Genomic DNA, 17,941 nt, shown 5'->3' with positions numbered 1-17,941 from the left:
TAGAGAGGGGAGACAGGGAGGGAGAGAGAGGACATGGTGGGGGGTGATAAGGACCTGGAGAAGGGAGGAGAGCAGATGAGCTAGGGGAGAGGGGCTCAGCCCCGTGGGGAGAAGGCGTAGGGGAGAGAGCGAGGCGCCCCAAGCTGAGAGGAGGGTAGAGTGCTTCCCTCCCGCCCCGATTGGGTTTTCTTTAATGCTAACAGCGTGCTATTTACTTTCCATTTAAATTTGAGATGTTGCTATAAATTATCAACCAGCTCCTTGTTCCTGCAGAGTTTATAACTAACTACCTGGGTTACTTATTGTTCAGGTAACAAAAGGGTTCTGAAAACGCCCCAATGGACAAAAGTGGGGCCTTCAGCTTCAGGGGGGCAGGGAGCCAGGGAGTCAGGGGTGCTGGACCCCTGAAGCAAGCCTGGTCAGCGAGGGAGGTAGAGGCCAAAGGATGCAGGGAAGACTTCCAGTGGGAACTCTTTCTGGAGAAGACAGTGTCTGGGAAGAGGGGGCTCCTTGGTCCCAGGCCTCTCTGGAGTGCCCCATGCTAGAGGCCACGGCAGAATTCTGAGTTCTTCCCTCAGATCTCCACTTAGTTCTCTGCATGACTTGGGGCAAGCCTTTGCCCTCCTTCGGCCTCAGTTTCCCTACCCAGACAATGAATTAAATCCGTGCTCCTCGTCTTTGTCCCTCAACCCCAGACTCACCCCACCCCCAATGACTTCTCTGACTCCTTCCCAGACCTCTCTGTCCCTCACCAACTCTGCTGTCCCTCAATGCCCCTGATTCCCATCTCAAGGCCTTCACATATGCTGTTCCTCTTGCTCAGAGCCTCCTTTCCACGGCCATCCCATCTCCTCCTGTAGCTCCCTGGCTGCCCCTCCAGTCGCTCTCTTCCCCACTTCTGCTTACTTTCTCCTATCCCTGATCATCACGGCGGCTGTCTTATTTCGTTTCTGTCTCCTGTCATGGAATAGCCTTTTCTAGTGCGGCCTGTGTGCCGTCTGGCTCCCCACTCTTCCCAACCCCCAGCCCCGGGCAGGGGGAGATGCAGGGTCTAAATGGAGGTGCAACCAGGATTCTCTGAGATCCTGTGACACCTGCTGTTCTGCTGGCCAGGGTCCAGGAGACTGAGGTGTGGCCGAGGGAGGTGCTGGTACCCAGGGCTCCTTCTGGGGTGCCCTCCTGAGTCTCCTCTGTCTCTGAACAGCTCAACTCCTACTCTTGCTGGCCTGTCCCATGCCTATCCCATCAGGCGGTGGGACAGGACACCGAGACCCAGGAAGATAGTAGTCTAGGTCGGTGGGAGGATCTGATACCCCTCACGGAAGCCAGCCTGCCAGGTGAACAGCAGCTCCCGCCCTTTTCTGGCTCAGACAGTTGGCTTCACTCCTCTGAACCGCAGGTTCCTCTGCAAGGCGGATGCTAGCACTTACCCAGGGTGTTCACTAGCAGGGTCCTCCACAGCACAGGTGCAGAAAGTGCCACGTGCAAATTATCCGTGGTCCCGTTTCTTTTTCTTGCTTTCTTTCTTTCTTTCTTTTTTTTTTTTTTTTAATTTTTGGAGAGAGTTTTTGCTATGAGGCACATGTGCTTGTCAGAGAGACAAAGAGACAGAAAGCGAGAAATCACCCCCCGGGGGGATGGCCACACCACAATCCCTTCTCCTCCATTCTCCTCTCAGGATTTTGGGCATGTGTGCACACGCACCCAGAGTAAATTTTTAAGCTACCAGGTCCAGGACTCGAACCATGGTCGACTACATGGGAGTCCAGTGACGTAACCATTATGCCATCTGCTGGTCCCCATGGTCCCATTTCACGGATAAGCAAATGAAGGCTGAGAGAGGCAGAGTGATGTCCCCAAGGCACGTCTTCCAGAGTAGCAAGGTCAGCCCTTGCACTGCGTCCTCCTGCCCCTCCACCCTGCATAGCTCGCTTCAGGCCACACATCTAGCTTGGAAAGTTGCCTCCCCCACACCCCTCCCCAGTCATTCCCACTGAGCAACTTGCCTGTCAAGCTCACCTCACTCCCACACAGTGCTTTGGAGCTCACGAATGCACTAAACTCACTTGTTTCCGTTCCAACTATTGATATCTCCGATGTGTGAAGTATTAGCCCCATTTAACAGATGAGGAAACTGAGGCACACAGAAGTGAAGCGACTCTCCAAGGCCACTGGGACAGTACACGGCAGAACTGGGACTTAGACTCAGCTCTAAAACATCTGTATTGAGAGTTCAACTCTCTGTCCGGATGGGCGGCCCTTCAGGCTGGTCTCCCAGCTTTACAGCCTTTATGCCTAGAAATCCCAGGGGCCAGAGAGCAAAAGGCCAAAGCCTTGGAGCCTCGACTGACTCAAGAATAGCTGGGAGGGGAGAGGAGGGAGGTGTGGGCAGAGCTTCATCCCTCCTGGGCTCTGCTGTGGTTAGCGATGATGATGATGATGACGATGACAACGGTAATGCTTTTGCTCACTTACTGAGTGAACCAGGCCCTGCCAGAAGCACCTCATCTCTGCTTACGATTCTTTTAATTTCCCAGTAGCAGTGTGAGGTGGGGTGTGTGCCGATGCACACACCTCATGCTGCGGGGGAGACCAGAGCCACCAGGATGATACTGGGGCTGGGTTGCTCTGGTGGGATTTGAACCCAGGTTGGTTGGACTCTTGAATCTATCAATCAGAATAAGAGATGTCTGAAGAATTGGCCTAGTAGTTCTGAGCTGGAAGAGTCAGGAGGATGCTAAAAGAAGAGTTCGGTGTTTGGAGACTGGTGACTGAGTGAGTAGCTGTGTGTGTAAGAGATTGACAGAGAGATGAAAAGAGAGACAGAGATAGAGGAGTGAGGGAGAGCACCCCCCCCCAGGGGGGATGGCCACTCTACAATCCCTTCTCCTCCACTCTCTTCTGGGGATTTTTGACACACATGCACACACACCTGGTGTGTTTTTCAAGCCACTGGGTCTGGGACTTGAACTGTGCAGTGACCCCTGTGGGACGCAACTGCCTCAACCACCACACCACTGGCTGGCAGGTTCCCTGTCTACTGACTGGCATTTTTTTTTGCTTCCCATGCACATTCACGTTAAATTTGACCTTGTGTGTGTGTGTGTGTGTGTGTGTGTGTGTGTGTGTGAGAGAGAGAGAGAGAGAGAGAGAGAGAAAGCGGGTCAGATGGACAGTGGCCCAGAGTAAATCTTCAGTATGAGCCGGAGGAGCCCTGTTGGAGGAAGAGTGACCCCATTCTTTCTGGAGAAGAGAGCAGGGAGGGAGGGAGGATAGAGCAGGCGGGTGGGGGAGGAGGAGGCGGCAGCTCAGCTCTGGGATCAGATAAACATGTTTGCCAGCACAGGCTGGACTTTGTACTGCCCTTCCCTACTCCTCTCTGACTGGCACCCAGGGAGGGGGGAGGCGGAGAAGCCAGGATCCTAGGAACCCCTGAAATTAGACAGAGGAAGAGGCCAGAAAGAGGAGGAGCTGGGGGCTGTGGTGGGGGCTAGCAGGATCCTGGAGATGTGAAATAATCTTAAGTCCCAGCTTGGTTACTTTGGACCGGTGATTGCATCTTCTGGAGCCTCAGCTTTCTCATCTGTCAATGGGCACACGGATAGTGCCAGCTTGTTAGGGTTATTGTAAGATTTCAATGACCAACCCTTAGCACACAGCACCCCGGCGCCCAGCACATAGTCAAACACTCATTCCCACATTTATCACTGTTACACAAACGGGCCTTTGCTGTACCAACTGCTGACTGACATTTGTCTGCCCCACCTTCTTCTCCCTCCTCCTCTCTGAGAATGGCTGATAAGAAGGAGGAAGTCAGGCTCTCTGCTCTCACATCTGAGAAGGGCATTGCTCGAGGGCCAGGGAGAGAGGGCACAGAGAGCCTTCAGAGAGCTACAGGGGCTCTTTTAGTTGTTTACGATTCTGTTTTAAATATTTTATCAGTTGAGTATCCCTTATCCAAAATGCTTGGAACCAGAAGTGATTCAGATTTCAGACTCTGAAACATTTGCATATATAAAATACGCACCCTTGAGGATGGAACTCAAGTCTCAACATGGAATTCATTTCTGTTTTATATATGCCTTAAGGTCATTGTATAAGAGATTTTTGTATTGCAGCGTTTTGGCTTCTACGTGTCATTTAAGGTCAGGTGTAGAATTTCTCACCTCTAGTGTTATATAGGAGCTCAAAAAGTTTTAGATTTTGGAGCATTTGGGGTTTTTGGTTTTCAGATTCAGGAAGCTCAATCCCTTTTTCTCCATTATCCTCTTGGGATTTGGGGCATGCGTGCACATATACCTGGTGTGCTTTCCAAGCTGCCAGGTCCAGGACTCAAATTGCAGCCATGTGGGATCCAGAGCTGTAACCACCACGCCACCTGCTGGCCCTTATCCCACTTTTAATTTTACACAGAAAACAGCACAGCCAATATAGATGAACGGTTCCTTCCTGCCCACACAGAGCCCGCTCAGAGTTTTATGGCCGCATGGAACAGAGGCATCATGATTACCAGAGTCCTTTTGCTTGACTCTGGCTGTGTCCTCTTTTGCTATGGCAAGCATCATGACAGCGAGTTGTGTTCCACACCTGTGCCATTTGTCACAGGAGCCAATAGAAGCAAATTGCTGAGTCAAGGCGGGGGACAACAGAGGCTTTGGAACCGCACAGACCTGAGTTCAGTTCCCGGTCTGCCTGTGTCGGCAGTGTTGTGCTGAGCTGTATTTGACACATATTTGTATTTTTTGCTCAGGAGGAGGAGCAAGGAAGGAAGAGGGTCAAGGCAGCAGCAAAGAGCCAGTGGGTCTCCATTCCCCATAGGGAGACCCATAGTGAGCAGAGGACAAGGGCAGGAATCACAGGTGGCCTTGGTCCCTTATGTCTCTCTAGTGGGAGAATCTCAGCCCACAGGGATTCTGGTGCTCACACACACATTGTTGTGGGGACACCGGAGAGGCTGCTGCCAAGGGCTTAGTGCAGATTTCTAGGAGGCATTTGGACCCTGTGTGATTTTCACTTGATAGGTTGACTTAGAACTGAATCCCTTCTAGTAGAGTGGGACTTTACTGGGCCAACTCTTTGACAAGAGATGCTAGTGATGTAAGCTCTCTGAGCCTCAGTGGCTCTAACTTATACAATGGGAAGATCCTTATTTCTCTCCTTGTTTTAGTCAATGTTTTTCTTTTCCCAGTTGGTTTCACTCATCCATCCATCTGCTCACATATTTATCCACTCACTTACCCCTTCACCCATCTACCCACATAATCAACTAACCATCCATCCAACTACTTACTCACAGAACCCTCCATGCTATCATTTAGTCATCTGTCTACCCACTCACCCATTCACTCACATAACCATCCACTCTATCATTTAGTTATCTGTCTACCCACTCACCCATTCACTCACTCATCCATCTATTCACTTACCTATCCATCCACTCTCTCATCCACCCATCCGTCTACTCACCCTCCCACTGACTCCCACGTCCATCCACTCTCCTATTCAATCATCCACCTACCATCCATCCATCCATCCAATTCATTCATGTATTCATCAATAGCATACTCTATGGTGGGCCCATTTGGGGTGCCGAGGACCAGAAAGTTCCTTCCTTCCAACCTCTCACAGTGGAAAAGGCACAACCACAAATGACATTTCCAGGTAGGGCGAGGGCAGAACTTTGAGGTACAAAGACGAGAACTCTCCCTACCTGGCTTGCGCAGTGGTTGGTGGAAGTCTGTGTGTGTCTACATCTGTGTCCATGTGTCTGTGTGCCCATGTTCTCAAACCTTTATCTGTTCCTGTGTCTGTGTGTCCGGGGTTATGTCTACAAGTGTCTGTTCCCATGTCCATGAGTCCATATCCCTGTGTCCTGGCACGAATGACCATAATCTATGCAATCCCTGCCCCCAGGGTTGACAACGGTTCAAGTACCCAGGACTCCAACCCCACCTGCAGGGCTGGCAGGGCCCACTGGGCACTTCCGGCTGAGTACACCTGGTCCTTGCTCTCCTCCCAGGGAGGACCCATGGCGTGTGGCGAAGATGGTCAAGTCCTACCTCCAGCAGCACAACATCCCACAGCGGGAGGTGGTCGACACCACCGGCCTCAACCAGTCCCACCTGTCCCAGCACCTCAACAAGGGCACCCCCATGAAGACGCAGAAGCGAGCTGCCCTGTACACCTGGTACGTCCGCAAGCAGCGAGAGGTGGCCCAGCGTAAGTAACCACCCCAGCCCGTGTCTTCCCTGGCAGGGCCCAGGACTCTCCCCAGGTCACAGGTGTGGACGGGAAGCTTTACCATCCCCATTACTTGACTAGATAGACTGAGAGCCCACATTTATCACCTATGCTGCACTCAGGGCTTTGGGAGAGTTTATCCAAAGATGAATAAGTTGCCTTCCAAGAGTTCAGTGTTCATGGGAATGAGAGGAAAGGTCCCCCTGATACAGCAAGACCTGAATTATCCTGTGATAACCACCATGACAGCAACAGCAATAGCCAGAGTTTATCCAGAAGTTACTACGTGCCAGGCCTAGGGTAGAGCACCACACAAAGTATTTCGAAGTATTGAGCTGACTGCAGAGGAGGGTGGTCTATTCTCCCTCAGGGAGGTAGAGGCATCAAGAACGGTCACACAGGAAGTATGAGGCCTTAAAGTGTGAGTTGAATTTTGAGCCATGGGCATACAGGGAAGGGTGTTTCAAGCAGAAGGAACAGTGTGAATAAGGGCTCAGAGCAAGGTATACACCCAGGTACTATCCACTGCAAACTCAGGAAGAACTGGGTGAGCTATGAGGGGACCTCAAAGAGTTTGTGGAAAATGGAATTGAAGTCTGAGTTTATTTTGATCCCCCAAATTTTTGAAATCTATGCATAGTTTTTTTTTTCCCCCCTTACATTTTCCAGAGGGCATGTGTGCTTACCAGAGACAGAAAGAGAGAAAGGGAGAAAGCAGCCTCCATGGAGGATGGTCAAACTACAATCTCTTCTCCTTCATTTCTCCCTCCTTTATGGGACTTTGGGCATGCACACACACACATACCAGGTGTGTTTCTCAAACTGCTAGGTCCAGGATTCGAACCATGCAGTCATCCATGTGGGATCCAACTGCCTTAACCAGCACACTACTGGTTGGCCCCCAGAAAAGAATTTATTGGCTCATGGATACAAAGAGTCCAGTGCTACTTCAGGCATGGCTAAATCCAGGGGCTCAACTGATGTTTGCACAGCATTTCTTGGCTCTGTTAGTTTGGTTTTGTTTTAATTGGCTTACTCTCAGGCAGGTTCTCCTCATATAGGCCAAGATGGTCCTGGGAGCTCTGGGCTGCCCTCCTACAAGCTTATCAATTTGAGAGGGAAAAGAGCTCCTCTTTTCAGTTGAATGACTTTTTATTTTTCGTAAACTTTAAAATGAAGTGTAACATACAAAATCCTAAGAGCAGAGTTCAGTGAAACACACCAATGTAATTATCAACCAGATAAAAAAAAATAGAACATTACCAGTTCCCCAGAAGTCCTCCTCTCCTAAGATGAATTGCTAATCTTGACTGTTACAGGTGTTGTTGAAGTTTGTATAAATTGAATGATACAATACAGTGACTTTTAAAAACAAAATTTGCCAGAGGGTGCATGTGTTCACTTGAGAGAGACAAAAAGAGAAAGAGAAGTGAGAAACTACCACCCATAAGGCATGGTCATGCCATAATCCCTTCTCCTCCATCTCTCCCTCCTTTCAGGATTTTGGGCACACATGTATTAATTTCTGGCATGTTTCTCAAGCCGCCAGGTCCAGGACTTGAACCACACACTTAATCATGTGGGATTATGCTGCCTTAACCATCACACCACAGGTTGGCACAGTGACTTCTTTCACTCCATTTTATGGGAGTGAGATTCATCCATGTAGTTCCATGTTGTAGATTGGCCATTCTCATTGTGTAAATACAATATAGTTATCTTTCTTCCTTGACAGACATTTGATTGCTTCTGGTTAGTTGTTATTGTTAACTCTACTGCTATGAACATTTCAGCACATGTCTTTTGCTGAATGTGTTTATGCTTTATATTGTGTATACATTTCCATTAGGCGTGAAATTGCTAAGTCAAAGAGTAAACATAAGTTCAGCTTTGTTAGATGTAGCTAAATAGTTATTAATTTGCACTTCAATCAACAGTATTTGAGCATTTCAGGTGCTCCTGGAATCTTTGTCAACACTTGGTGATGTCAGTCTTTTTATTTAAGCCATGGTAGGTGTGTAGTGGTTTTGCATTGTGGTTTTTAACTTTCATTTCCTTGATAACTCCTTATGTCAAGTATCTTTTCATTGGATATTTGGAGATCTTTAAGAAGTGCCTATTCAAGGAGGTTATTCATTGTTTTTCCCTTGGGTTGTCTGCTTTTTTCTTATCAATTTGTAGAGGGTTTTAAAAATACATTCTGACTAGGCTGGCACCATGGTCTAGTGGTTAAGGGAGTCAGATCTCGCATGCCCAATAGTGTGGTTCAAATATTGGCCCTGAAGGCTTGAAAAACAGACTGGGTATGGGTGTGCACCCTAAATTCCAACAGGATGGAGAAATGGAGGAGAAGGGATTGCAGTGTGGCCATGCCCTATGGGGGGAGGGTTGCTTTCTCTCTCTTTGTCTCTGTTGAGCACATGTGCTCTCTAGCAAATTTAAGAAATTAATTAATTAATTAATTAAATAACCCTGACACTAAGCCTTTCTTCAAATACATGTACCAAAAATATATTCTCCTACTCTGGTTTGCCTTATACCTTCTAAACCATGTCTTTTCTAAAAAAAAAAAAATTGTATGATTTACTAGTTTTAAAATTGGTTTTCAAATTTTAAAACTAGTGTGTGCTTGCCAGAGAGATAGATAGAGGGAAAGTGAGAAATCACCCTCTGGGGGGATGGCCACACCACAATTCCTTCTCCTCCAGTCTTCTCTTGGGATTTCAGGCATGCATGCACACATGCCCAGCATGATTTTTAAGCCATCAGATCCGGGATGCCAGTTGAGAAAGTTGGCCATGTAGGATCCAGCCACCTTAACCTTCATGACACCTGCTGGCCCGATTTTAGTTTCTGAGCTAAGTCAGAAACCCTGTCCAGGACCCTGCCAGCCATGAAAGTAAGATGGCCAACTGAGAGTCTGTGAGTGGATGCTCAAGCTATAGCTGCTGAGAATGCTGAAATCCGAGCCAGGTGGGCTTGCAGCAGGCGGCCAGGGTAGCTGCTGGAGCTCCTTGCCTCTCCCTGCCTCACCACTGCCTCTGTTAAGCACTCAGATGGTGAGGGCTTTCCTTCTGCTGGACCTTTGACTCAGAACTTTCTTCTTCCTCTCATGCAAATATGCAGCACTGTCTGTCCCATTCCTTTGGCAACCTGCTCAGGGATAATCTGATAGCTGTTTCCGGTAAAGTGGAAGAGCCAACAAGGGCTGGCTGGCTCTCTTCTCTCCTGCTCCTGGCTGACACTTGCTTATTTTATTTTATTTTATTTTTTAAGATGGGGTCTCACTGTGTCATGTTCCTACTACCTGAGCCTCTCAGCTGGTGCTGCAGGCACAGGCCACCACGCCCAGCTCTATTTTAGACAGGATCTCACTCAAAGTCCCAGCCAGCTCTGAGCTCCTGATCCTATTGCCTCAGCCTCCTAGGTTGCTGACATTACAGGTGCATGCCACCACACCTGGTCTTTAGTTCTGGCCACAAAGAGAACCCGGAGCCTCCCACATAGTCCCAGCCTACAAAGCATGACATCATAGCATTGTGTACCACTGTGGCTGGGCTAACACTTGTGTTTTAAGTCAGATTTCCAAGTTTGGAAAGTTGAAAATGGTTCTGAATCTACTCAGGAGATATGGCTTATCTTTCTACCCTACTGTGTGACCTTGGAAATGTGTAATTTCCCCAAGCCCCAGCTTTCTTATCTGTAACATGGGGATAGTAAATATGCCAGATTTGAAAGGCTAATTCTTATCTGGAATCTCGTATTAAAGATTGTGAAATTATATCTTGACTCAATGGAAAAGCATGCAGGGGTTGATTGGTGATGCCTGCCTTGGACACAGGTTAAGATAGTGGAGGCACATGTGCTGTGTGTTCGTTGTCACTGAATTGGATGGTTTCTGAGTCCTAGCTGTGAGTTCTTCTGGCTCACCACCTGGGAATGAGAAAGAATCAGGGCCATGGTCAGGTACCTGGTGTGGGAAGGTGAGAGTGGCTAGTGTTCCACTCATGACTTTCTGTGCCTACAGAATTCACTCATGCTGGGCAGGGTGGGCTGATCGAAGAGCCCACAGGTGATGAGCTGCCAACCAAGAAGGGCCGGAGGAACCGTTTCAAATGGGGCCCAGCATCCCAGCAGATCCTGTTCCAGGCCTATGAGAGGCAGAAGAACCCCAGCAAGGAGGAGCGAGAGACATTGGTGGAGGAGTGCAATAGGTAAAAACGACTGGCGAGTAGCAGCACTGGTTTGCTCTGGGCAGGGGTGAGGCTGGGAAAAGGGAAGGAGAAGGTGACTGTGGGTCCTGAGGAATTCACTCTGTTCCTTGAGATCTCCAGCTATTGGCTTAGCCTGGCCCAGACAGTTGAGAATATTTAACTTGAACTTGCTGTCTTGAACCTAACTCCATTCCTGGTACCCTGGCCCATCCAAGCCATCCTGGGTGGCTGCTCATCTCATTTCACCCCTCTACCACCCTATGACTATTTCGCTCACTTTATGAATGGAGCGACTGAGGTGGAGAGGCTAAGTTGGTTGCCCATGGTTATGCAACAGAACTGACCTTAAAACCCAGATCTGCTGGCCTCAAGCTCTCAGGTAGAGTCCAACTTCTTCAAACCTTCTGCCCAACCCCAGGAGTGGGTTCCTCTGAGCCTAGCCTGGAGACTCATGGGTGGCCATTTTTACAGGGCAGAGTGCATCCAGAGAGGGGTGTCACCGTCACAGGCACAGGGGCTAGGCTCCAACCTTGTCACGGAGGTACGAGTCTACAACTGGTTTGCCAACCGGCGCAAAGAAGAAGCCTTTCGACACAAGCTGGCCATGGACACCTATAGCGGGCCCCCACCAGGGCCAGGCCCGGGCCCTACGCTGCCTGCCCACAGTTCTCCTGGCCTGCCCCCACCTGCCCTCTCCCCCAGTAAGGTCCATGGTGAGTGCCATGTGGGAGGGGGTTGGGTCAGTGGGTAGAGGGGACATGTGGGTAGGTGGAGTTGGGGATGATTGCCCTGGTGGCACTAGCTGCTCAAACCTTTTGGCACTTGGGTTTGGTTCTGTTCCACTTTACTCTACTCACCATCCCCACCTCATCGACTCACTCTACTCCATTCATTCCACTCCATATCACTCTACTTCCCACTAGTCACACTCTCACAATTCACTCCTCTCCACCCCCTCCATCCAACTCCATTTACTCCACTCCACACACTCCACTCCATCTGCCTTACTCCATTCCATCCACTCCAGTCCGCAGCACTCCACTCTACCCACTCCACTGCCTGCCTTCCTTTCTCTTTCTTTCTTTTTTTTCTCCTTCTCTCTTCTCTCTCTTTCCTTTCTCTTTCTTTTTAAGAGAAAATTTTTCTATAGGGCAAGTGTGCTCGCTGGAGAGACAGAGAGATAGAAAGTGAGAAATCACCCCTTAGGGGAGATGGTCATGCTGGAATCCCTTCTCCTTCATTCTCTTCTTGGGATTTTGGGCACGCACACACATGTGCCCAGTGTGAGTTTGAAGCCACCAGGTCTGGGACTTAAACTGTGATGGACCACGTGGGAGTCTAGCGATATAACCATCATGCCATCTACTGGTGCCCCCACTCCATTTCAATCCATCTACTCTATTCCATTCATTCTACCCTATCTAATCTATATCATTCTATCCACGCCACTCCATTCCACCCCATGGTACTCCATGCCATTCCAGCCACTCCGTTCTCCACAGCCCATATAACTTCACTCAATTCCACCTAAGGTAATTTGGGTTACTTCAATTCATTTCAGATCATATCAATCCAACTCACTTCAGTTCAACTCCATTCAATTAAATCCAGTTCAATTGTGTTCAACTCATTATAATCTAATTTAGTTTAAGTTCGGTAAAGTTTAATCTAGCCAATTTCCATTCAGACCCTTCAGTCTAACTAAATCTAATTCAATAACAGTCAGTTAATTGTGTAGAGCTCCATTCAATTTAAACCAATTCGATTTAATTCAGCTCAACTCCATCAAGTTCAATTCGCTTCAAGTTCAATTCAACTAGATTAGTTCATTCAACGAATTCTGGTTCATTCTGTTCAGCTCAGTTCACTTCAGTGTGATTTCATCAGCCTCCATTGAGTGCAGTTCAACTGGCTCTCACTGAGCACCCACTCCATGTCGGCCAGAGCAATAGGTGGGTGCCGTGGAGCTAATAAAACGCAGCCCTCACCTTTGAGGGCCTGGGAGCAGCCAGTACAGGGTGTGGCACAGGTGGCTGCTCGAGCAGTTTGCTGGGTGCACAAGAAAGATAGGGCAGCTGGCCTAAGCAGGCCCACGCAGTTAGGAGAAACGGGCTATGGAGGCAAGCACAGACAGCGGAGTGGGGTCCTGAGGCCAGACACTGCTCCCCTCCCTGCTCCAGGTGTGCGCTATGGACAGCCTGCAAACAGTGAGGCAGCAGACGTGCCCTCCAGCAGCGGTGGCCCCCTGGTGACGGTCTCTGCACCCCTGCACCAAGTGTCCCCTACGGGCCTGGAGCCCAGCCACAGCCTGCTAAGCACTGAAGCCAAGCTGGTAAATGTCCCTGCCTGGAGGAAGACCCTTCCACCCCCACCTTTCCTTGGCAGGGAGGTCCTGGAGCAATCCCCAGGAAGACAGGGTGGGGACCCTGCCCTTCAACTCAGCTTGGCTTCCCCGTGCAGGTCTCAACAGCTGGGGGTCCCCTCCCCCCTGTCAGCACCCTGACAGCACTGCACAGCTTGGAGCAGACTTCTCCAGGTCTCAACCAGCAGCCCCAGAACCTCATCATGGCCTCGCTTCCTGGGGTCATGACCATCGGCCCCGGTGAGCCCGCCTCCCTGGGCCCCACGTTCACCAACACAGGCGCCTCCACCCTGGTCATTGGTAAGCAGGTGGGGAACGGTGGGGACCGGGGGGGGGGAGGGAAGAAACTCATTCATTCATTCAGACTGCACATACTCCTTGACTCCTGCTCTGGGTCAGCCACTGTGCAAAGTCAGAGCCCAGTGGACCCAAATCTCAGTGCCCCAAGCAGGGAGGCGGACAAAAAGCATAATATATAAATGACATAGGACTTCAGAAGGGGACAACAATGAAGGGAGAAAATAGAGTGAGGTAAGGGAGACTGATATTTTCTAGGTTTTCAGTTTTATTTTTAAAATTTGGGGGGCTGCCCTATAGCAGCTGGAGGTTAAGGGAACTGGAATGCACAACTGGCCCCAGAGGCTTGAAAAACGTGCTGGGCACATATGGATGTGTGTTCAGAATTCTGATGGTGAGGAGAAAAGGGATTGTGGCATGACTGTGCTCATTAAGGGGTTCTCTCATTCTCTCTCTAGTGAGTACATGTGCTCTATGGCAATTAAAAAAAATTTTTTTTAAAGCCCAGAAAGTCTTATTTGCAAGAACCCCCTAGTATGTGAGACAGATAACTGCTGCAAGCGAGTTGCAGAGAGCTAATTCCAGAGTCTTTGCACTGCGTGATATGCCAGGGTTGCAGGGAACCCAATATGACAAACTTCAAATTGGTCACTGCCCACCTCTTCCACCAGCCCAGCCAAGAAGCTAAAGCCTCAAACGGGGGAGTGACTCACCGATGTCACTTTGGGTAGTGGAAGGTCCCTGGGCAGAAATGACTGCCTTGCCCCCTCCTCCAACTCACCGGGAAGAAGGGATGGTGGACCCCAGGGGCAGTGAAGGTGGAGAGAAGCCTGCTGACTCCTGCCCTCCCTCTGCAGGCCTGGCCTCCACGCAGGCACAGAGTGTACCGGTCATCAACAGCATGGGCAGCAGCCTGACCACCTTGCAGCCGGTCCAGTTCTCCCAGCCGCTGCACCCGTCCTACCAACAGCCACTCATGCCACCAGTGCAGAGTCACGTGGCCCAGAGCCCATTCATGGCCACCATGGCCCAGCTGCAGAGTCCCCATGGTGAGCATCCCTCACCCCACACTGCGGAGGTAGAGGTGGGGCTGGCAGTCCATGCGTGCCGGAGGTGGCTCGCAGGGGTCGTGATGTGTGTGCGTGTGTGTGAGGTCCAAGTGTGTACCAAAATAAACTGTACTTTAACTCCATTTTCCCATCGACCTTTTGAAGTCACTTCATATACTTCTCTGTGTGTACGTGGCCAAAAATGCATGTATTTCTGTGTATGCGAGTGTTGTCTTTATCTGAGTTACGGAGGATAAGTGATTTATGTGTTTTGCTGGTGTCCATGTGCCTCCTGGGGGGCTGGTGGTGAAATGTTGGGTACCATTTTGGAGAGGTGTCCGGCACAGGTACACTGCACCTGTGCTTAGTGCAGTAGCACCTGCGCTTAGTACACTGCACCTGTGCTTAGTACACTGCACCTGTGCTTAGTACAGTAGCACCTGCACTTAGTACACTGTGCCTGTGCTTAGTACAGTAGCACCTGTGCTTAGTACACTGCGCCTGTGCTTAGTACACTGTGCCTCTGCTTAGTACAGTAGCACCTGTGCTTAGTACACTGCACCTGTGCTTAGTACAGTAGCACCTGCACTCAGTGCGGTAGCACCTTCCTTTAGTACCACAGCACCTGTGCTTAGTACACAGCACTTACATTTAATACAAAAGCACCTGCACCGAGTACAGTAGCGCTGCTCCTGTGCTTCCCACTCTTTCATACCAGTGTCTCCCAGCGACAAGAGGAACTAGAGTCCCTTCCAGACCTCCTCCAGGCTCTTCCTCTCTAATCCCAGCTGAGCAGGTCCCTATAGCATGGGAGGCTGTCTAGTCCCCCTACCTGGGGCCACCAGGAAACCAGGCCTGGAACCCCAGTCACTGCTCCGTGGAGCCCTCAGCAGGCCCCAAGCCCTGTTCCCTGCGCTTTGAGGCCTGCCCGACAGGGAATGCCTGCTAAGTGTTTCCTCCTCTCCTCTCTCTCCCGGCCAGCCCTCTACAGTCACAAACCCGAGGTGGCCCAGTACACGCACACGGGCCTGCTTCCTCAAACTATGCTCATCACCGACACCACCAACCTGAGTGCCCTTGCCAGCCTCACGCCCACCAAGCAGGTAAGGCCAGACTTGCGAAGTCCTTCCCTCAGCCCCACCCCCAAGCCCCCTCCACCCATGCCTCGGGGCTCAGGAGGCTGCTCTGCTCCCCTAGGTCTTCACCTCGGACCCAGAGGCCGCTGGTGAGTCCGGGCTTCACACGCCAGCATCCCAAGCCACCACCCTCCACGTCCCCAACCAGGACTCGGCAGGAATCCAGCACCTGCAGCCTACGCATCGTCTTAGCGCCAGCCCTACGGGTAAGCGGCCTGGCCCCACCTCCTTGTTGGTGTCCAATCAGGGCGTGGGGCGGTGTGTGCAGTAACAAAGGCGGACGACAGGGGGCGCTCCCGCAGCGCGCCGGGCGTGCACGCCTTAGGAAGGTGAGCTCTGTCCCACAGGGCCCTCTGGGTGACTCCTTTGAGGGCAAAGACCACGTAATCAGAAGGGGCAACACAGGGTAAGACTGAGTAGTAGCCAGAGCTCGTTGTGGGCCAGAAAGGATTCACGGCTGCGTTCAGTTTGGCTCAGCTCAGGGTTACATTCCCGGAATTGGTTGCCAATATTTAAAAATTGGGGACTTTTTTCTAGAAATCCAGATTTCTGGCTTCCCTTGAAATATTAGATGGATTTACTCCCACATAAGATCGGGGTGTGGGTTGCTGCCTATGTCCACCTCCTGCAGACCGTCTAGGCATCCAACCCTGTCCCGGACCTGGTGGCTTACTGTCTCACTTTCCCTCTCTCTCTCTGATGAGCATATGTGCCCTATAGCAAAGTAACAAATAATAATTAAAATTTAAAAATTAAATATTAAAAATAAAACAAAACGGGTAGAGCTAGTTCCATGGCCTGGTGGTTAAAGGAGCCACATCCCACATGGCCGATCGTGGTTCAAGTCCTGGTTCTGGTGGCTTGTAAAACATGCCAGGCATATGTATGCATGCCCCAAATCCTGACAGAGTGGAGAACTGGAGGAGGGACTGTGGTGTGACAACACCCACTGGGAGTGCTTTCTCTCTACAGTGCAGGTGCCCTCTGGCAATTAAAAATAAAGAACCAAGGCTAGAGGTTTGACCTTGAGCTTCCTGCTATCTGCTGTGACACAGGAGGTGTGAGGCCCTGCCTCCCCTGTCCCGAGTACCCCTGCGAACAGCCAGGCGGATGGGATGAGGGTGGAATGGCGGGCACCCAGCAGTCTCATTTGCCTCCGCAGTGTCCTCCAGCAGCCTGGTGTTGTACCAGAGCTCCGACTCCACCAATGGCCACAGCCACCTGCTGCCATCCAACCACAGCGTCATTGAGACCTTCATCTCCACGCAGATGGCCTCTTCCTCCCAGTAACCATGGTCACCGCCTCCCAGGGGCTGGGCCCTGGAGCCTGCACTGCCTGCGTGCTGCCTAGAGGACATTCGTACCTCTGAACTTGCGCTGCCACAGGCCTGCTGCCCTCCCAAGAACCGTGCCCATCCCCACCCTGCTCTGCCAGCACCAGGACAGGAGGGTCTGAGTGCCCCACCTGAGGAGGGCTGCTGATTCCACTGCACAAGGAGAAATGGGGAGCTGGGAGCCAGAGCTGTCCCTGCCAGGATGTGGGAGGGACTGTCCCTGCTGCTTGGGACGAAATCCCGTTATGTGGGCAGCCTTTGACTCTGGAACCCCTATCCTGGGCCCGGGGTGAGCCCCAGGGAACTCCAGCAGCCACACTGGTCAGGACACAGGCTGGGGCAGCGCACTGGTCAGGACACAGGCTGGTGCAGCGATGACTTGCTGGGCTCCCGGAGGCCCTGGATCAACATGATTGTCACCTGTGCACCCACAAGGCCACTCCACCTGCTAGTGACTACAAGCCATCTGTGCCTCCCCACCACGCTCTCGCGTGGCATTTCCTGTCTACTCTGTGACAGCCAGGTGGGCACCTGGGGGTCTCCCAGCTTCCATTTGAGCGATCCCTCCTGTCTGGCCTCAGAGCCTCGTTTTATTGGACACTCTTCCCCCTGCCACCTCAGCACAGTGCTTCTGAGGACAGTGGCATCTTGCCTCCACCAGCAAGTCCACTTGGGGGCTAAACGTCATCCTTGCTCTTGTGGGGGCCAAGTCCGAGTCCGAGGCAGCAGCTGCTCTAGCCCCTGCAGACACGCTCCCTGTTTCAGGGGAGGAGCTACTGAGCTGGGAAGGCAGCAGGCTTGGGCTGCCAGCAGAGCCCAGGTGCCCGGAGGAGGAGGTGAGATTCACCGAGAGAAGCCAGCTGTGCTGGCAGAAGCTTGGGAGCCTGTCTGGCTCAGGCCTGGGCTCCGGCAGTTCACAGCCACCCCGAGGAGTCAAAGCAGTGCCTGGAGGGACAAAACTGCCATGAGAACCCAGGGCACATGGGACCTCTGCTTCTGGCCACCAGCAGACCACCTCGCCCTGGAACTGAGGGAAGGGCCTGGGAGAACCACCGTCTCCTGCAGCTTGTAGCCAGCTAAGGGAGACTGTGCACTTATTTAACTTTCAGTAAAGTCACTGAGAAGCGTACTGGACATTTTTCACCTGTGTAATCATCCAGGAGGGAGCTGGGTAGGCAGAGGGAGGTTTAGGCAGGCCAGGGGCCTGTGGAGGGGATGGGCCTGGTGCACACGCTTTCAGCCCAAGCTTCTCTTTTCTGCTCTGATGAAACTGAGACAAGGTGACGAGGTCAGAACTTCACTTTGACCT

The 17,941-nt window shown here is 51.3% G+C and overlaps 1 protein-coding gene across 1 annotated transcript in view; it reads left to right on the top strand.

Moving 5' to 3' along the window:
• The window catches only part of HNF1A (HNF1 homeobox A), a 20,172-nt gene extending 3,199 nt beyond the window's left edge, over positions 1–16,973 (top strand). Inside the window, exons 2-10 of the mRNA XM_006151519.2 lie at positions 6,020–6,219; positions 10,268–10,454; positions 10,926–11,167; positions 12,635–12,786; positions 12,915–13,116; positions 13,971–14,162; positions 15,144–15,265; positions 15,360–15,504; positions 16,461–16,973. Of these exons, the coding sequence (XP_006151581.1) occupies positions 6,020–6,219; positions 10,268–10,454; positions 10,926–11,167; positions 12,635–12,786; positions 12,915–13,116; positions 13,971–14,162; positions 15,144–15,265; positions 15,360–15,504; positions 16,461–16,588 (1,570 nt within the window). The 3' untranslated portion in view covers positions 16,589–16,973. The remainder of the gene's footprint in view (positions 1–6,019; positions 6,220–10,267; positions 10,455–10,925; positions 11,168–12,634; positions 12,787–12,914; positions 13,117–13,970; positions 14,163–15,143; positions 15,266–15,359; positions 15,505–16,460) is intronic.
• Positions 16,974–17,941: the final 968 nt, after the last annotated feature.

The sequence above is a fragment of the Tupaia chinensis genome, unplaced genomic scaffold (assembly GCF_000334495.1).
Source record: "Tupaia chinensis unplaced genomic scaffold, TupChi_1.0 Scaffold000320_1, whole genome shotgun sequence".
Lineage (NCBI taxonomy): Eukaryota > Metazoa > Chordata > Mammalia > Scandentia > Tupaiidae > Tupaia > Tupaia belangeri.
The sequence above is the reverse complement of the archived record's forward strand: the minus strand, read 5'-3'. Positions and strand labels throughout refer to the sequence as shown.